Below are 21702 nucleotides of genomic sequence, written 5' to 3'. Positions count from 1 at the left end.
CTCCCTGTAGGAGCGGAATCCCTAATCCCCGGCCACAGCGTTGCCGAAGCTGTGGCCAGGGATTCCGCACCAGGAGAAGTCCATGACGTCACTGTCCATATATGGACAGTGACGTCAGGGACTTCTCCAGGAGCAGTCCCCTACAGTGGCACTATCTACATGAAGCGGGGTGCCATCTACGGGGGTGCCAATTATGGAGGGTGTGCTGTCTATGGGGGTGCTATGTACAAGAGGGCTGTGTGGCACTACCTAGGGGGGGCTGTGTGCCACTACCTAGAGGAGCTGTGTGGCACTACCTAGAAGGGGGCTGTGCCAGTATCTACAGAGGGCAGTGTGTGGCATTATCTACAGAGGGCAGTATGTGGCAGTATCTACAGGGGGCAGTGTGGCATTATCTACAAGGGGCAGTGTGTGGCGTTAACTACAGGGGACAGTGTGTGACATTATCTACAGAGGGCAGTGTGTGGCATTATCTACAGAGGGCAGTGTGTGGCATAATCTACAGGGTGGCTGTGACAGTATCTACAGGGGGCTGTGTGGCATTATCTATAGAGGTAAGTGTGTAGCAAAAAATTGGCAAATTAAATTCATCCGTTTTTAAAACGGACAGGGAAAAAAGCTGATGCACAATGGGTCAAATCGGCTATTAAAAACAGAAACACGACCTGGAACGGAAATGGAATGGATGCAAAACGGCCGTTTTTATCGGCCGACACACGGACTCTGTCGTGTGAATAGAGAATAACAGTTCAGTGAAGTATAAAAATCCCCCCCTTCCCAAATCTAAACAAAGCCATATCACATTATCATTATGGTTTCCACCACTAAAATCCAATACACATTATTAAAGAAAACGCATTTGTATTAACGAATTCCATACATAATTATAAAAGAAAAAAATAAATAGCATTCAGGAAATGTTTTGCTGTAATAATTGCTATTCTGCAACTTGCAGAAGCAACTGTAATATAACAATATGTGGAAATCTACATCCTTGAGTTAGGCCTTTTAAAATTTTATTCATCAGGTTCTGGATTTAGAGGTTGCCAACCACTAAATGCAGCCATTTTGGTGCCCATAGGTGTTAACCAGTCTTCAACAAACCCATCTGCAATGCTACATCACACCATCCGTCCTACTGCCTTGGTAAGGATTAAGCTTCACTGCACTTCAGACTTCATACATGAACCAGGCAGCGCAGGATGAACTGTGATTGGAACTTTTTCTACACTATATGGAATTTGGGGGATGAAAGATGTTTTTATTTCCATAATAAAGCCCGCAATTATCAGTATACAAGGCTGCATCTATAAGGGAAAATGTATAATAAAATTGGAAAAACCAACAAGTAAAGCTAATGGATTTCCTGTTTTAAGTTAGTAACATACAAATGTACACATTTATGAATTCTCTCAATAAAATACTGTGAAAAATGAAAAGCAGTCCAATAAACTGACTAAACAACAAGTCCATTCTTAATTCCAGTAAATGAGTGTTTTGTTGTAGAATTCATGAACCATACATGACTTGCCATAAAACAAAAAATGAGTTCTCCTGGATCAAGTCTCCACCACAACACATCCCACATGCAGAGTCATCCACATGTTTAAAGAATTAGGAAATTGTGTTATTCACTCAACTTTTGGAACGTCTTTAGATGGCTGTAACACTATGACTATTGTAAACTCTTGTTGAAATGAAGAGTTAGGTCAGGCCCGTCCTGCTAGGCACATGGAGAGGACGCCGGTGATTAGAAAAACATTTGTGAACAGTCCTGCTGCTGAAAAGTGGAGTAAATAAATAAGAACAAATGTCAGGACTAGACAAATGTTGAATTGTGATACTAACACAACATTTGTGGATGATTTTACTGTCCATCTTTGTTTTTTTAATAAAGTATTTTTTATACTTATAGTTTGTTTTACATTTTTCCTGGCGAGTCAGTCAAGAAAAGATGCTCGATCACCTTCAATATATTTCATTCTACTGTCAGTGAACTATTACATGTGTGCACAGGACTCTCAAATTTTAATCACTAATACTTAGGGCAACATAAACACATAGCTTGCTACTCCGTATTTTTGCCTCTGGCTGGTCCCCAAATACCATATTCTTATGGCTCATGCACTGGATTTGTACCTGTTTTGTGCTGTAATATGGCGGAAATATTATTCTATGGAGGAGTCGATACTTCGATACCTCTGTGTGATACCATATGTTTGTATGGAACGATGCTGAAGTTGGTTTCTTATTCGTCCAGTTAGGGAAAACTTATATTAATAATAAAATATGCTGAACTGAGCTGGCCAGAGGTGAAAACAGTTGAAAAACAGAAAGAGCTGGCATAAAAATGGGCGTCAAAGTGTGATTTAAAGGGTTAAATAACGTTGGGCCACTGATCTCACGCTGTCAACCTGCAGAGGCGGATGTACCGCATCAAATTCAGTAGAGTTCAGCCTGGCCCGAATAGGCTATTGGCATGAAAGCTGTCATCAAAATGAGTATATGGACACTTTTTATTGATTTTAATAAGTAACTGGTGTTGGTAACGGGTTGAATGACTTTGGACCACTGATCTCAAACTGCTGATATACAGAGGGTAATGCCCTGCATCAAATTCAGTAGAATTTAACCTAGCCCAAACAGGTTTTGGGCATAAAAGCTGGCATCAAATTGGGCAGACAGACACTTTTTACTGATTTGAATAAGTAACTGGTGTTTTTGGAGGGTTAAATGACTTTGGACCACTGATGTCATGCTGCCAAAATACAGAGGGGAATGCACCACATCCAACTCAGTTGAGTTCAGCCTGGCTCAAACAGGTTCTGGGGATGTAAGCTGGAATGAAAGTGGGCAATTTAACTATTTTAACAGATTTGAATAAGCAACTCCTGTTTTAAATGGGTTAAATGGCTTTGGGCCACTCATCTCACACTGCCAACATACAGGAAGGTATGCCCCTCATCAAATTCAGTAGAGTTCAGCCTGGCCCGAACAGGTTGTGGGCATGAAATCTGGTATCAAAGTGGGCAGACAGACACTTTTTATTGACTTGAATAGGTTTAGCTGGGTCTCATCTGTCTTCTCATTTACATTTTTTTCTGTCCACCATAGGCACTTTCCACCATTTGCCCACTTTGATGCCAGCTTTCATGCCAGAACCTGTTCGGGCCAGGTTGAACGCTACTGAATTTGATTCAGGGTATTTCCATCTGTGTATTGGCAGTGTGAAATTAATGTCCCACAGTCATTTAACCCTTCAAAAACACCAGCTACTTAATCAAATCTTCAAAAATTGTCAATTTGCCCAATTTGAGGCCAGCTGTCATGCCCAGAACCTGTTTGGGCCGGGCTGAATTCTACTGAATTTGATGCAGGGCATTCCTCTCTGTATGTTGGTGATGTGAAATGAGTGGCCCAAAATCACACTTGGCAACTCTTTCTGTTTTTCGGCTTTTTCCAATTGTTTTCACCTGTGGCCAGCAGTGTGCAACTTTTTTCAAGATGCCACTATTTTTTTTCTCAAATTTGTGAGAAAATCTAAAAAGCATGTGAAGTAGAGCTTATAGAATTATATGGACACTGTATACACAGATCCCGAATTCAGAGTGTACATGAGAACTTATAGCATCAACCTATGATCCTCTCCATCCATCTAAATGAGCAGCTATATCACTATTAAAAACACAGCAGCAAACAAAATTTGCTTTATTTTAGATTTTTACAGTGAGAAAATCAGATTTTCAAACACTGTATATTGTATACGATGCACTTGTCCACTGCAGTGTTTAGATAACTCAGATGTAAAGTAAAGTCATTGGCGTTGCCACAGGACACGTCTCATGCAGCTTTGTATATATCGTAAGTATAATGTATATATTGGACATAAAAACAGACTTTCCAGAGAGGAAACTGGTTATGAAGACTGACCAGGAAGGAAGCATTTTTAGAAACAAAGATAATATTGTACATATAAATTGACAGCAGGGTCAAACCAAAAAGGAAAAGGAGCAATTGTATATGACAGGTTATACGGCTGGGATATATTAACCCCCTGGTAACTGTGGAAGTTCTGTCATTGAAAACCAGAATTTTCTGTTCATATGTAAACCATACAAGAGTCATATCAACATTTCCTTTATTTCCCACACACCCAGTACTACCTTCCATTAACACTATATGCATTGCGCCCCATTGACTTGCTCACGATAGTTCACGATGACGACCATTTCTAAAGAAAACTTTCTGTAACATACAATCAATAAGATATTTTAGTTACTATAAGATCAACAGATTAGCCTATATATGATGGCTCGGTATCAGTCGTATGCACTGAATTATCTGTAGTAGGCAACCACGTTCATATTGTCTACTGATAAATGGCCAGCTCACACCAAAAAAATCCACCATCTTTAGCCTCTAGGACAGAAGTTTTGGAAATTGTAGTTTTCTTCTTTTTTTGCTTGATAACATATATGAAGTGGATGCTAGTAACCCTACATATGAATGGGATATGACCTAAGGTATATAAATGTAATAACCTACTAGATATAAAGATTGCATTTGGGGTGTTTTTTGAGGGCTCTGTTCACGTCACATTTGAGACTTTCATTGGAGGTATATCTCGATAGGATTTCATGACGTAAAAGCTGGGACATATGCCACTTTTTAGGCATACAGTGGCAAGCAAAGACTATAAAATAGCATACCATGCAGTATACAGCGAGAGTGTTTGGCGTGCCGCCTAGAAATTTTAAAGATTTTTACTTACCTTGATGCTTTTATTTCTTGTTACTTCTGTGAGTATGGATTAAACTTGGCGTGGAGCAATCTTTTTCAGAGGGTGTTGCACTATGTGTCTTCCTTTTTCCATCTATTAGAGACATAAGATCCTTTTCCTACCAGGAGTTCTTTGAATGTGGAGGGAGACGATAAGGAGCTTGGTGGAACTACAAGGATAAGAATTACCATCCACACCCTCATTGGATTGCGGACTGTCCACTGCATTTTTCTGGGAGAGAGTGTCTATACTGAATGATATTGGACTGTTACCAGTGCCGTCTGAGCGGTAAACTTCACTGTACTTTATACATGCAGTATACAGTATGTTATTTTTTTATTATATCCCTCTGTATAGAATAGTATAGTCTGCTGCACTATTCTATACAGCACAAAAAAAAAAAGTTTACCGAAGCATAGTGGCCCGACACCCTTTGGGCATGCTCTTGTAAAATCAACTTAGTGACGGCGCCAATCATTTAGTTAGAACTCAAATAATAGGACTAGGTGGTATACTGACGATTATGGGCAGGTAGTAGGAATTTGATATTTGAAATGTTTTTTTTCTATTCAATACATATATTTTAAGAAGAAACAAATACAAATCAACCCATATTGTTTGTTCAGTGAAATTTAGATGCATTGTAGTGGGAAACACCTCGGCTCAAATTTTACGAAAAATTGCAAGATATAAAAATATCGTGCCAGATTTATAATTTACCTCCTCTTTATGTTAATCCATTATGTGTATGCCCCAACATTAATCCCAACACCCATCAACACCCAGCACATTAATATTTCTGGACTTTTCTTCTGTTTTCTCGCTAACAAAAACTATATTTTCTGTTTGGTTTTTTTTGTGAGCTGTAAGGATCATTCCCATAGCAAAAGAATCCCCATCCCCATAAACAATAAGGCTTTGTTCACATCTGCGTCAGGGCTCCGTTCATGGGTTCCGTCTGAGCTTTCCTTTAGGGGAACCCATGAACGGAACCCTGACTGAAACAAATGGAAACCATATTGATTTCAATGGTGAGTGATCCGGTGGCTATTCATTCCGTCAAAACGACTGAACCCTTGCACAACGGGGACAAATGAAAACCATTTGCTCCGGATCCGTCACCATTTAAATTAATGGTGATGCAAATGGAAACCTATGGTTTCCGTTTGTTTCAGTCAGGGTTCCGTTCACAGGTTCCCCTGACTGAAAGATCCAAACTCACGAATGGAGCCCTGACGCAGATGTGAACGAAGCCTAACACTAACAGTAGTACAAACAATATTGAACTGAACAGTAGTCTACCGCAAATATCATATAATACTGTAGCCCCTACTGAAAAATATAAAGACACACTAGGAACAATTATCCTGTCATCATATAAAAAATAATGTACCGTTTGTATTTCCTTCAACCCAATCTATTTGGAATCTCAAAATGAATACTGTGATATACAGCTATTCTCCACATGTCAGATAAACTTCTCAAGTTAAACTAAATCATCCTGAACTTGTATAAACATATAAAATGATGTCTTTAAATCCATAATGACTGCCCAACGGCAGGCGGTGCATGTGCTTAGTCTACAGCGATGTCTTTTGGCGTTGCTGCAGATGAGGATGGGTTACATAGAAATGATTTTTAGGTGAAATGCTGGTAACAGGTTCCCTTTAAGACATTTTTTAGACCCGGTCTTTAAAGGGTTAAAGAGTAACTGCACTTTCATCAAACTTTTGATATGTCATAGAGACATATCAAAAGTTTGGATTGGTGGGGGTCCGAGTTCTGAGAAACCCACCATCGCTGAAACAAAGGTGCAAAAGTGCTTACCCTGTGCGCCCTGCACCTTCGGCTGTGATTGGCGCTCCTTATTAGCCTGAAGAAGGCTCCAATAGATGCTAAGCACTTTTGCACCTTCATTTCAGCAATAATGGGGTTCTCAGCAACCGGACCCCACCGATCTAAACTTTTCATATGTCTCCATGCAGAAATGTCTGTTTTAGTAAATAGTTTTATTCCACATGAAATAACAATTCTGGAGCATCTTTTCTTAGAACTACAATGTGCCATAAGGCTGGGTTCACACGACCTATTTTCAGACGTAAACGAGGCGTATTATACCTCGTTTTGCGTCTGAAAATAGGGCTACAATTCGTCGGCAAACATCTGCCCATTCATTTGAATGGGTTTGCCGACGTATTGTGCAGACGACTTCTTTGCAACGTAATTTGAGCCGTTCTTCATTGAACTCAATGAAGAGCAGCTCAAGATATACGAGCGTCACAGACGCCTCGTATATTACGAGGAGGAGCATTTACGGCTGAAACGACGCAGCTGTTTTCTTCTGAAAACAGTCTGTCATTTCAGCCGTAAATGCCCGCTATCGTGTGAACATGCCCTTACTCTGTAATTCTTCCGAAAAAAAACAAACATTGACAACTGGGGGTTACCAGTAAGGGTATGTTCACACGCACTAATTACGGACGTAATTCGGGCGTTTTTGCCCCGAATAACGTCCGAAAATAGCGCCTCAATAGCGCTGACAAACATCTGCCCATTGAAAGCAATTTACCTCCTGTTCACACGAGGCGTAATTTACGCGCCGCTGTCAAATGACGGCGCGTAAATAGACGCCCGCGTCAAAGAAGTGACCTGTCACTTCTTTGGCCGTAATTGGAGCCGTTATTCATTGACTCCAATGAATAGCAGCGCCAATTACGTCCGTAATGGACGCTGCATTCAAGCGCCTGCACATGCCGTTACGGCTGAAATTACGGGGATGTTTTCAGGCTGAAACATCCCCATAATTTCAGCCGTTACGGACGCCCTCGTGTGAACATACCCTTAGGGGTGTGTCCCAATGCAGACTGACAATGCCCAATCAGCGCTGACCGAATGAGACTGTAGGGACACACCCATTTGACAAGGGGAATGACCCAGTTGTCAATTTAATCATACATTTCTAGGAGGAATAGGAGAAAAATGGAACAACATAGAGTTCTAAGAACATGTCCTCCGGAATTGTTATTTCATGGGGAATACATATATTTACTGAAATAGACATGTCAGGAAAGATAATAGATCCTCTTTAATTGCATCACATCAGAAAGGAATCACTCATATGTTTCAGGCTGGCACAGCCCTCCGTCATAGCTTGACTTTCTCTACTGACATTCAATGTGAGCCCTAACATTTTCCTGCTCTGTAGCAGCACAGAAACCGATCAAACGTGATTTTGAGCAAATCAATAAGACAATAATATTCCGGTTAATTACTGATGCACATTGCATTACATTACATATATTAGTGGCCTGAATTATTTGTACTCAAAAGGCTTCCCTGCAGTTTTTTGGAAAACCATACTTACTGATATTATGTTATAACCACAGAAAACTCAACTCAGCAACTTGGCCTTTAGCTAGTTTGTGTTATTTTTTGCCCTGAAGAAAACCACGCAGTATTTTTCATCAGTAATTACGGACAGTAATTCATTCATTTCTATTGGCCACGGACACCTTTCAGTATTTTTAATGATGGGTGTCCGTCCTGAAGAACTTATGGAACCTGTAGTAATTCTTGTCAGTAATTACGGCAAGGACTCTCCCATAGAAGTCTATAGTAGTTATCCGTAAACCGTCCGTATGTACGGAAGTATTGCTAGGCAACATGTTGATTACATCATTTGCAACCTCCCTCATTTTGTACGGATCCGCATATACGGATGGAATACGGATGCAATACTTACCGTATTTACGCTCACTCTCCCATATATATACGGATGAAATACGGGTGCCTACTGATCCATATTAACGGACAGTATTTGGGATAGATGAAAATAATGTCGTGTGCATGGGGCCCTAGACATTGCTTGCGCATTGTTGACATTGAGAGACTGATTCTTTTCTGCATAGAGATGAGTAAATCTGTAAGGCCTCATGCACACGGCCGTGCCCGTAATCACGGGCCGCAATTATGGGCAAGGCTGGCCGCCGACACCCACGGGCTGCATTTTCATGCCATTCTCCCATACAAAGTATGGGAGAACGGCCCGCAAAAAACTAAAGGTAGGACATGCTCCATATTTCCCGACACGGTTCTACAGCACGGACACCCTTCCGTAGCGATAAGCAAAGGTGTCCGCAGCTAATAGAACCGGGTGGCTACGTAATTGCGGACCGTATTGCGGTCCGCAATTCCGGAGGTTATTTTTACGGTCGTGTGCATGGGGCCTAAATCTGATAGTAAACCCAGTTTGTGAATAATGATCCCACAGTGATTTCATCTGCTCCCTATTATGAGAACTGCATTCTGTAGGTATTTGTTGAACGCTACAATATACTGCTAGTATAGCCATTCCGGTAGATTTCTTACATTCAGTAGGGAATAGCAGAACAATAATCCAAAAGGCGAGAATTCCTAAAACCCCTCGTATTGTGCATTTCATATCAAATAAATGCTTTCAACAGGTGCTTCCAGACTGGATGCCAAACAGCCAACTTTAAAACACCACAGGCATACAATTTATTATTATTAATAATAATATTATTATCATTATTACAGTATTAACTCACACGTGAATATATATATATATATATATATATATATATATATATATATATATATATAAGGCTCTTGTAGCTTGCTGTGATTGTGCAACGACAGCTACAAAAAACCCAGCAGGTTGAGATTTATTGCGTCCCACGGGTTACAGTGTGTCCACATTGACTTTCATTACCTGCCATGCAGCCAGGGCGACAAAACGATAGTTGGTCGTGCGACCTGCGTCACGGCCAAAGTCACCATGTAGCTCTAGCCTAAATGTTAAATCCATGTGATCTGCCTCCTGAGTCGCATGGACACTGAGGTTGATGCAGAGTACAAGCACTGGATTAACAGGCGAAGAGAGTTGAGTTTTCAGTACGTTTCAGAAATGGGGTTGGCACCATTTCTATAAAAAAATGAATGGCCAGTTTAATATGTGCAAAAAGGGTGTGTGGTTTGTGGCGTGGCTTCAAGTGGAATTAGTTATGCAAATAAATGAAAGTTGTAAGTGGAGGGGTGTGTGGAAGGATCCACGGGCCACATGTAATCCAGGCCCTATATTATCAGAATTATGGATATACAAGGCATTGCTCTAAGGGATTACTTTCAGGAGCGCAGATAAATTCTCTGTTTTGAATGTGTGTCAGGACTGGAGCGCTGGGGTTTTCATTATATGTCACTACCAGTACACCCGCTTAATCCTTGTCCTGCCAGTGATGTATAATTAAGGGATTCTGGAACCTAGGTAATGTCTACACACCCATGGCTGGCAAAATGACTATATGGTAGAGAATTCATAGGAGATTTCTGGTTAACCCTTATTGGGTAAAGGTATAGAGTAGTGTGTATATGAGCCATAGACAGATTCCTAATAGAGACACTCAGATTACTCTGTGTCCTCCTCTGCTCTATAACCTTGCCCAGCAAGGGTTAACAAGAAATCAACTTTTATTTCTCTATTATTTAGTCATGTTTACCAGTCATAGTAACAGGTCATCATTATACTGTATAGATCTTGACCATATATGTGGTTAAATGACTCTACAGTAAAAAAAGAGAGTTGAAAGATTTATTTTTACTCCTTGTTGCCTTAGGTTAAAGCAGGGGCAGAGCGTGAGAGCCACGTATATTAGCCTAACAAACAGGGAGGAGGCGGTTAACCAGTTTAATACCAAGCACTGCATATGTACTTCATAGGGGGAGGGAGGTTGTATGGAGCGGGCTCAAACGCTGAGCCCACTCAATACGCTATGGGTGTCAACTCTATATCACAGCTGACACCCCCTCTTCCGGCCGAGATTCTGTGGTGGCTATTGGCATCTAAGTCATTAAAAAGAGGGGGCGGCCCGTTGCGACAGCCCATCGGTGCCCAACTACATGATTGCGGGGTGCCGTTGGTTGTCAGGGCAGCCTGAGGGCCTAATAAAGGCCTCCAGGTTTGCCAACTTTGTGCTTCTAACAAGGCCTGCAATAGGAGCCAGTACCAAACGCAATACACTGCAATACCTAAGTATTGAAGTATATTGTGCAAGCGATCCAACGATCACTAGTTCCAATTTGCTAGGGAAACTAATAAAAAACAGCAAAAAAAATTTAAGTTAAAAGAAAAAACGTTTCTTATATTCCCCCAAAAGTTATGTAAAAAGTAACAAAAATAAATAAACATAACCGGTATCGCCGCATCCAGAAAAGTTCAAACTATTGCAATATAACGTTATTTAACCTGCAAGGTGAACGCCATAAAAAAAAACAGTGGCCAGAATTGCAGATTTTTGTTCACCGTCTCCCACAAAAAATTGAATACAATGTTATCAAAAAGCTCTATGTAAAACCCCAAAATGGTACCTATAAAAACTACAGCTTGCCCTGCAAAAAACAAGCCCTCACACAGCACCATCGACGAAAAAATAAAACCGTTTTGGGTCTTGAATCACAGACCGAGGTAACCATGTAATTTATCCGCAGAATGAACACCGTAAAAATGAAACCCAAAAAACAATGGGGAAATTGATTGTTTTTTTTCCATTCCACATCACAAAATTATTTTTCAATGTTTCCTAGTAAACTATATGGTACATTAAATAGTGCTATTAAGAACTACAACTCGCCCCTCAAAAAAAAAAAGGGCCTCATACGGTTGTGTCAATGGAAAATTAAAAAAGTTGTGGTTTTTGGAAGGCGAGGAGGAAAAAACAAAAATAAAATAATATAAAATGGACTGGCCATTAACCCGTTAGTGACCGCCCCATAGTGTTTTCACGGCGGCCACTAATGGGCTTTTTTACGATGCAATAGCCTTTTTAAGGCGCTGTATCGGAATAAGTAAACAGAGCAGGGAGCTGTCAAATCTCCCTGCTCTCAGCTGCCAGAGGCTGAGGGCTGGGGGCGTCCCTGCTCGAACGTGTGAGATCGATATTAGTATCGATCTCACACGTTTAACCCTTCAGATGAGGTGCTCAATAGCGTGCGCCGCATCTGAGTGGTTTTGGAGAGAGGGAGGGAGCTCCCTCTCATCCCACTGACACACGGCGATAAGATCGCCGTGTGTCTGTGTATCCGATGGCAGCCGGGGGCCTAATAAAGGCCCCCAAGACTGCCTGTAGTAAATGCCTGCTAAGTCATGCCAGAGGCATGGCCTAGCAGATGCCTGTCCGCTTTACACGGACAGGCATAATACACTGCAATACAGAAGTATTGCAGTGTATTATAAATGTGATCGGAAAATCGCATAGTGAAGTCCCCTAGTGGAACCATAAAAAAAAGTTTAAAAAAAAGTTTAATAAAAAGTGAAAGAAAAAAAAAAGTGAAAAAAAAATGAAAAACTCACTTTTCCCCCTTACAAACTTCTTTATTATTAAAAAACAGAATAAAGTAAAAAAAGTTACACACATTTGGTATCGCCGCGTCCGTAACGACCCCAGCTGTAAACGTATTACATCATTTACCACGCACGGTGAACGTCGTAAAAAATAAAATATAAAACCATGCAAAAATGTTTTCTTTGAATCCAGCTATAAAAAGTGATCAGAAAGTCGCATCTACTCCAAAATGGTACCAATAAAAACTACAAGTCTTCCCGCAAAAAAAAAAGCCCACCTACAATGGCATCGGCGATAAAATAAAAACGTTACGGCTCTTCAAATATGGAGACACAAAAACAAATAATATTGATAAAAAAGTGTTTTCACTGTGTAAAAGTAGTAAAACATACAAAAACAATACAAATTTGGTATCGTTGCAATCGCAACAACCCGCTGAATAAAGTTATTGTGTTATTTATAGCACACGGTAAACGGCGTAAATTTAGGACGCAAAAAAGTGTGGCGAAATTGCAGGTTTTTTTCTATTCCCCCCTAAAAAAGTTAATAAATGTTAATCAATAAATTCTATGTACCCCAAAATGGTGCTATTAAAAATTACAACTTGTCCCGCAAAAAACAAGACCTTATACAGCTATAGCGACGCAAAAATAAAAAGTTATAGCTCTTTGAATGAGACGATGGAAAAACGTAAAAAATGGCTTGGTCATTAAGGTCTAAAATAGGCTGGTCATTAAGGGGTTAAAGAGGACCTGTCACTAGGTCATATAACTTGAACTGGCTTACTGACCTGAATAGCGCTGTCTCCCTGATTCCAGCGCTGTTTATCTCTTTTTCCTGGAACCCCCACCCCCATTCCAGAGAAATGGCCCACTGTTGTGTTGGTTCCCTCTATGCTAATTAGCTGCAGATAGCCAACAGGGTGTGAACTATCCTCAAGCTGCCTCATACTGATTGGCCAGCATCAGAGGCAGGGAAGTTAGCTCCACCCCATTGGCTAACTACAGCAAATTAGCATATAGGGAGGGCATAACTGGGCCAAATCTCTGGAACGGAAGTCCAGGAAAAACAAAAAACAGTACTGGAATCAGGAAGACAGCGCTATTCAGGTAATTTAACCAGTTCAACTTATATGACCTAGTGACAGGTTAAGTTCACTCACATCCAGTCTTTATCAGCAGCTGCTTCTTTCATGGATCCACTCAGTCTCCTAACTGCTAGATAAGCCATGCTTATACAGTCCAGCCTGTGCCATACCTCTGTTCCCCTTTCTGTGTATTTTGGCCCAAACAGGCAGAGTGCACACCTCCCCCTTCCCTCCTCACCCCCCTTCTGCTGCACACTGAATGAGCAGCAATCTAATGTGTAAAGCCACTTTTAAAGTGACTCTACAAGGGTCTTAAAAGAAGAGACCCACTAGATGGTCACATGTAACACATGTATAGAAAATTGATTGATAGGAAAGTAATGCAAAATGACTGCTACTGCCAAAGTCAGGCATCATTCCATCCAAACCTTACCATACTTTTTATGTTGTTTTGCTTTATTTTATGAGCATGTATGCGGACAGCCGATCTCTGTAACATTTCACATAATTGTACAAAAACATCCTGAATAATGTGAAACTGCTCACATGGGATTGTATTTTTTACATTTTAACTATTATGTGATCAGTTCCCATTACCAGGGGGCAAAAAGGTGTTAACCAGACTTCAAGGAAAAGTACACGAAATCCTGGGAGGATAGGCATGGCTGTCAGTGACCTAAAGAAGGGGTTACATATGGATGACATCTTACTATTCATGTGATCACAATTACTTAAAAGGTCAACCCCATCTGGAGCAGTTGACCTCTTTTGCTGAAATCGCTGTTTACTTTACATACATGAAATGAACAGAGGTTGGGGGTGCAGAGGAATGCGAGCACTCAGGACTGCCTAATATAAAGACTGACTGGAAGTGATTTTTCTGTTTATATTGATACACTTTGACTTTCTATCACTGGACCAAATAGGAAAAATGTAATTAATTAATTGAGTAATTGACAGATTATTAAAATAACACGTTCCAAATGACATACACAATCTACATATAGTGAACTATCAAATGGTCGTAACGTGCTCACACCAAGGCCTAAACAATGGGAGAATGTGGCATCATCATGCGCTAGTGTTATACTTATGTGCCCAAGCTTTCAAAGTTCCACCAGCAGTAATATAGGGTATATATATATATATACCCGGGACTGGGTTTTTGGATATTTTTTTTTTCAATTCATGCTTCTTAATGGAATTGAAAAGCCTTGCTCCATACAAATTATAGAGATCTTCCTGCATTAGTTAAACACAGTGTTCTAGTTAAGACCCAACAATGTCGTGGAAAGCTGTGAGGAAGCTTTACAAGCTTATCGAAATTGATGTCACTGTGGAAAAACACATCTTTTCCACAAGGTGATCAGAATAAATCATTTACGGAATGGAGATAAAGCAGATATCAACTGTGCAAGATATGTTTCAATTGCCAGAAGGAAGACTACTGACTTGCAAGAACTTAGGGATAAATTTACGTTTGGTCCACATCAATACCTCCGATATGTACAAATTCAGAGCTTTTGTAAGTCTCTAGTGGTAGATATTGTGGATGCTGAACGATTAGGCAAATCTGATGGCCTGATAGGTACTAAGGAGACGATAGATTCACTCTCAGATATCCATCACAAGATTAGGTCTTGTATTAACAATTTCATCCTGGAAACAGTTTTCAAATCTTGGGTGGAGGACCTAAATTACATGCCAAAGAAAATACTTATGGGTCTACAAAAAGTTAGAGTAGCGATAATAAGCAAACAATGGAGATAAATTTATTTTCTGATTATTCACAAAGCTATATATGCATTTAATCTGTCCTTTAGAGACGCTACGGCACATTATTTGAGACATTGTCCAAAGTGCAATATTCATAAGGCAAATCTGCATGGGCTGCTGGATTGTCAGGGAATACAAGCCCTGTGGCTGAACGTGCAAACATACTTTAAATCAGGGGTCTCAAACTCGGCAGGGTGAGTGGGCCGCATATAGAAAAAATGGGAAGTTGACGGGCCGCATTACTTTCAAATTTGATACAATACAAAATTATTGTTAATAAATTACTTATTTGAACTACAATAACACTATATTACTATAATAATACTACATTACTATAAAATGAATACTACATTACTATAATAATACCGCTAGGTTTAAAATTTGAGATATTTCTCGACGTGCTTATTTCAACAATCCAGTTTTCCAGTTTAAGTGTTGCTAAATGCAGTCCGGCGGCTCAGTTGGCAGCGTTTGGCAGATACACATGTCAAGATTGGGCAGCCCCTTTCTAGATAGTGCCACAGTGCCCTCTGTAGATGCTGCCGCAGTGCCCTCTGTGGATGCTTCCGCAGTGCCCTCTTTGGATGCTGCCACAGTGCCCTCTGTGGATGCTGCCACAGTGCCCTCTGTGGATGTTGCCGCAGTGCCCTCTGTGGATGCTGCCGCTGTGCCCTCTGTGGATGCTGCCGTAGTGCCCTCTGTGGATGCTGCCGCAGTGCCCTCTGTATATGCTGCCGCAGTGCCCTCTGTAGATGCTGCCCCAGTGCACTCTGTAGATGCTGACGCAGTGCCCTCTGTAGATGCTGCCACAGAGTCTTCTGTACATGCTGCCGCAGTGCCCTCTGTAGATGCTGCCGCAGTGCCCTCCGTAGATGCTGCCACGGTGCCCTCCGTAGATGCTGCCACAGTGCCCTCCGCAGATGCTGCCACAGTGCCCTCCGTAGATGCTGCCACAGTGCCCTCCGCAGATGTTGCCACAGTGCCCTCCGCAGATGCTGCCACAGTGATGTCAGGGGCTTGCCCAGAACTGGAGTCCCAGAGCAGAGCCGCTTCTAGCACTCTGCCTGGGATTCCAGCTCTGCTCCTGACATCACTGTCCATATATGGACAGAGATGTCAGGGGCAACCCCAGAGCTGGAGTCCCGGGCAGAGCGCTAGTAGGCTCTTCCTGGGACTCCAGCTGTGGTCCTGACATCACTGGGACTCCTGCTCTAGGGAATTCCACAGAGTCCCGGAGCAGAGCCTGTACTAGCGCTCTGCTCGGGACTCCTCTCTGGGGAAGACCCTGACACACTGTCCATATATGGACAGCGATGTCAGGGATTTCCACAGAGTCCCGGAGCAGAGCCTGTACTAGCACTCTGCTCGGGACTCCGCTCTGGGGAAGACCCTGACACACTGTCCATATATGGACAGCGATCTCAGGGAATTCCGCAGAGTCCCAGAGCAGAGCCTGTACTAGCGCTCTGCTCGGGACTCCGCTCTGGGGAAGACCCTGACACACTGTCCATATATGGACAGCGATGTCAGGGATTTCCACAGAGTCCCGGAGCAGAGCCTGTACTAGCACTCTGCTCAGGACTCCGCTCTGAGGAAGGTCCTGACACACTGTCCATATATGGACAGCGATGTCAGGGAATTCCACAGAGTCCCGGAGCAGAGCGTATACTAGCGCTCTGCACGGGACTCCGGCTCTGGGGAAGCCCCAAACATCGCTGTTCATATGTGGACAGCGATGTCAGGGAATTCCAGAGTCTAGCGGCTCTGTGTCCCGCGGGCCGCAGATGACAGCCCCAGGGGCCGCATGCGGCCCGCGGGCCACGTGCTTGAGACCCCTGCTTTAAATAGTCTGGTGTATTGATATACCAATAACCACGCATGGTTCCAGTGGATCCTACTGATCCAGACTCCAATGTAGTGGCTATCAAGGGAGTGCATGTGGCACTCATGGTAACCACGAAATGCATACTTAGACATTGACTTCAGTCCACCCTTCCAGTAGTTTGAAATTGTAATTATTCTGCTCCACGTTGGTCTGACTATCAGACTTTTACTGTTGGCACATGAAATTTGTAAAGGTAGGATACTTTAAAAAATATATATAAATATAGGAGTAAAATATTAGGCTTTATTTGTACTTGTCAGAATTGTGAAATTATTCCAGTTACCAGAGGTGCAAAATTTCCAGGTACACATAGCAGCGAAATATTTAAAAGAAGTAACACCTCATAAAAAAATAGATAACACAACTTTTAGGTCAGTGGCGTAGCCATAGGGGTCGCAGCAGCCACAGTTACGACCGCGCCCCGAAGCTAGGAGGGCTCATGAGCCCCCCACCACTTATAACCATAGTTACTGTAGTAACTGGGGCCTATGTAATACTCTACACGGGCTCCTGTTATTTCAGTAACACTATACTTACCACCCTCCTCGTGAGTGAGATCCGTGTGCGGTGTCGCAACGCGACGTCATGCGCTGTGCACAACGGCGTGACACTGACTGGCATCAGGACCCGCGCTGCACCTGGGGACTAAGAGGACCTGGCTCAGGAGCGAGGAGGGTAACGAGCATACAGGCTGTATCTAATCTTATCATGAGTGGTGCTGTATGCTGGGCCCTGTATCTAATCTTATCATGTGTGATACTTTCTGCTGGGCCCTGTATCTAATCCTATCATGCATGATACTGTCTGCTGGGACCTGCATCTAAGCCTATAATGCGTGATACTGTCTGCTCGGCCCTGTATCTAAACCTATCATGCGTGATACTGTCTTCTGGGCCCTGTAATCCTATCATGTGTCATACTGTCGGTTGGACTGCTGTATCTAATCCTATTGTGTGTGATACTGTCTGCTAAGCTGCTAGCTAACCCTATTCAGTGGCGGAATTTATATATCTCCCAGGCAAAAATTTCAAACCAGACCGGGATGTGATGTTCAAGCGCTTTTGAAGAAGCACAAAGAAACGGACAATGTTAGGGACCGTAAACGAGGTGGTCAGTCAAGGAAACTTGCAGCAGATCAAAGACACATCATGTTTACTGAAAACTGGGGGCTCTCAACCATGAAGAGAAGTTGGGGGGTGGGCAGGGGGCCCCAAGAAGAACTTTTCAGGGAACCTCAAAACAATTGATGACCTATTGGTTGTTGAATTTTTTCAGGGCCTTAAATGGTTTTCCCACCTTAGACTTTTATGGCATATCCATGGGATATGCCATAAATGTCGGATAGATGCAGGTACCAGTGCTGAGACTCACACTTATCTCCAGAACCGGGGTAGATTCCCGTCCCGCCTGGTTGTTCGGCTGTTTCTGTAATCTCATAGGAATCAATGGAGACAGACCGCCTCTCAATTTAACCTCCGCCTGGATGCGTCAGCAGTCTTGCCAGGCGGTTTAGGGCTCGGGTAAAACATCAGACATTTATGGCATATAACGTGGATAGGCCAAAAATGTCTAAGGTGCAAATACCGTAATAATGGCTAAGGTGCAAATCCCTACAAAGCCCTAATGTTGCACTATAATTATAAACCATGACTCCAGCCAAATAGACATTATTTTTATCATACAACCCTTCAAAAATCTGGAGATCTAGGAGGCGTGTTGAAAAGAAATATGTATTCAAGCATAGGAAACTCCGGAATATCTTTTATTTAGCACTATTTGGTATTTTTACTATTTGTGCTTAAGACTAGTATACCATAAACAAAGGGGCGATGAAAAACAAGACAGGATTTTAATAAATCGACCTTCCTTCCGCAATCGGCAGATGCGAGACTAGTATGGCAGCTGGGGCCGAAAACAGAGTTTAGGACATGACATCCTGTTTTTAATAGATTGAGGATATTATCTATAGTTAATAGCAGTCTCTTATGGTATGTTTTGAATCAGAATATCAGAATCTACAACTCTACCATCATTCCATGTAATAAACCCCTTTCTAAAATAATTCAATTTTTTTTTTTAAATAGCCCATGACATTGAAAAGGCCGTATGGAAATCATTCAGGGGATCCCCCAGTTTAAACCCCTATTTACCACAGCGGAGAGCCAATGGAAAGAATGGGTGCCATGTAATACTACATTTATTGTCGAGGTGTCAGGGGCCAGAACTCTGCAGCGAGAGTGATGCAACACACGCAATCCCGTACTGCTAAATGGTAAAAATGGACAATGTTGAGCAAGTACAAAATATTTCTTGCCTATGTAAAACATCAAAACAATGAGATTAGCAATGTAAAATATGTCAACACTATTGTGTTAAAGAAGCAAAAGTGAACCACCAATTGTATGCGCAAAATAGAAGGTCCTAATACCTTTATGCATATATGTTTAGGCTCTATTCACACTAGTGTCATGCCTTCCATACATAATGGAGGCATGACAGCTATGACATATTTATTTCTTAATAGATTCTAACAGATCATGATGGACTCCACTAACTTAAACACATATATGGCAACTATCAGTACATGAAACAAGTCCGTCTCAGGAAAAGAGGTAGAAAATGAAAGATGAACAGTGATTGGCTGCTATAAGCCATGAGAGATGAAATTTTATTAGGTTGCAATCGGCAACAAGGATACTTTTCCCCCGGAAGAGTGTTGTTACTTATAGAAGGGTAGGCAGGTTGGATTTCTGGGAGAAGGTCTGGCAGACTCAAAAGACATAGACATGGATTGATGGCAGATCCTGATCAAATTTGTGGGATCTACCAAACAATATCTAATGCGCAGCCTCAGGGTGAAAAAATGAAGCAGGATTAGCCGAGTTCCGGTATGTTTAATATTATTGGTGTAAAATTGAATGCGGAATAATCACAGAATAAGATTAGAAGAGTTGATCAAATTGATGATAAGTGTTTCAGACATCTATACATATATATTACATCTAATGTACTTACGATGTTTTCATTACCAATCTTTACTGGGATATCAGACTGGTTAACTGCTTATTGCTAACGTAAACTAGCATTATTATTGTACATGTTATAGCATTTCTATGATAATAAAAGAAAGCTAAAAATAAGATGCATCTTTAACCCACAGTTTTCTTCTTGGATGAATTACTATCTATTAAGCCAGTTCATCTTAAGACCTTTTTCTGTCTCTATTTTGCAATGACCCAACAAGTGCCACATTATTTCTATTAAATAACAAAGAGACCATTCACCAAACCACATTCCATTTCCTAAAGAAAATGAGGACGTGATTATTTTTTTATCATGTGAAATGTAGGTAACTGAAGATCTGGCCAAACTGAACAAAACATATGGCCCCAGGCACAGTTATAATATGGTGCTGCTGACCTCTGTGACACCCACCAGTGGGTGGTGTGATTTAACTGTGCGGCATCATCATGCTACCCCACAACTTATGATGTCATGATGTTTTACAAGATCTTAGACGTGAGGTATGAAAATGCATCAAATAGACTTCAATGCATATTTATATCATGTCTATTCAATGGCAAAGGTAAAAAAAAATGATGCTGCAAACTTTTAATTTATCACTCTTTACGATATCATATTTCTCATTGCATTATATTGATGGAGGGTGAGCATAGTCTTACCAGGACACTGCCATCAGTCTTTGATTGTCTTGCCAGCGTAACTCCCATCCACTCCTCATTCATGTCTTCTTTACATGTCTTTCCACAATAAATCCCTCGACTGTTTCCTGAAAGGAGGAGGTGAGAGCAATGAATCCACTCTGTGCTCAGCACAAGGTACAGCGTGGTACATAATCACTAAAAGCAAATTAGCTTCAAAGACGACCTTTGTGGTGAGGATCTTATTGCAGAACTAACTCCAAATATCCTCCTCTCATTTTAGACAACTTGAAAATTACAAGTGAAACAATATACCATTCATAACATCAGCTCTGCTCACAGATTCCAACTTTACAAGATCCGTTACAGATATAATGAAGTTCACATTAAAGTCAATGAGATCTGTTAGGTTATGTTCACACGTGGAAAATTTGTTGCAAATCTGCTCCATACATCTGTGTTCTCGAGAGATCACGCTGTGACGTCACTCACAGGTCCTGCATCGTGTCAGACGAGCGAGGACACCGGCACCAGAGGCTTCAGTTGATTCTGCAGCAGCATCGGCGTTAGCAGGTAAGTCGATGTAGCTACTTACCTGCAAACGCTCAATGGGAAGAAGGAAAGAGGCTGGCACTACCAAAACCGCACAGTCGGAATAGGAGTTGAAATATGGCTTGCTTACTGTTGGATGATTGCAGGTAAATTGCCACGGAGTTGCTCTTCGAAAGAATAGCACAAAAAGCTGGATATATATGTAGAGGAATGATCGAGGCACTCACCGAAACTGGCAAAAAATTCGTTCTTTATTACAAAAGAGGATCTAGGTCAGGATGTGGAAATGCCTACGGCCGTTTCACGTGCTGGTACACGCTTTCTCAAGGCCCTAGCGTCACTTCCTTCACCTGCCTTTTTATACACAAATTAGTACACATTGTTACATAACAAAAAATTAAAAAAGACAGGGAAATGCACAGTATACTTTGATGGTTCATACAGCTGGTACTTTCTAATCTTAGAATATCAAAATTACAATACCAAATACTCTAAAAACAAATAAGGTTCATGTTAAAAACGAACTCAGATCATTCCGATCATTGAGACCGAGCGGTCCTAGTGCACCTGTCAGAGAAATAATCTCTGCCTCTCTCTGCAGC

General features: G+C 41.6%; 1 protein-coding gene across 1 annotated transcript in view; it reads right to left on the bottom strand.

The window, feature by feature from the left end:
* Nucleotides 1-21702, bottom strand: part of ITGA9 (integrin subunit alpha 9) — a 492766-nt gene that overhangs the window by 418952 nt on the left and 52112 nt on the right. Inside the window, exon 3 of the mRNA XM_075826987.1 lies at nucleotides 20570-20676. Coding sequence (XP_075683102.1) covers nucleotides 20570-20676 — 107 coding nt within the window. The remainder of the gene's footprint in view (nucleotides 1-20569; nucleotides 20677-21702) is intronic.

Source organism: Rhinoderma darwinii, chromosome 5 (assembly GCF_050947455.1).
Source record: "Rhinoderma darwinii isolate aRhiDar2 chromosome 5, aRhiDar2.hap1, whole genome shotgun sequence".
In the NCBI taxonomy this organism is placed as follows: Eukaryota; Metazoa; Chordata; class Amphibia; order Anura; family Rhinodermatidae; genus Rhinoderma; species Rhinoderma darwinii.
This window is presented reverse-complemented; position numbering and strand designations above follow the sequence as displayed.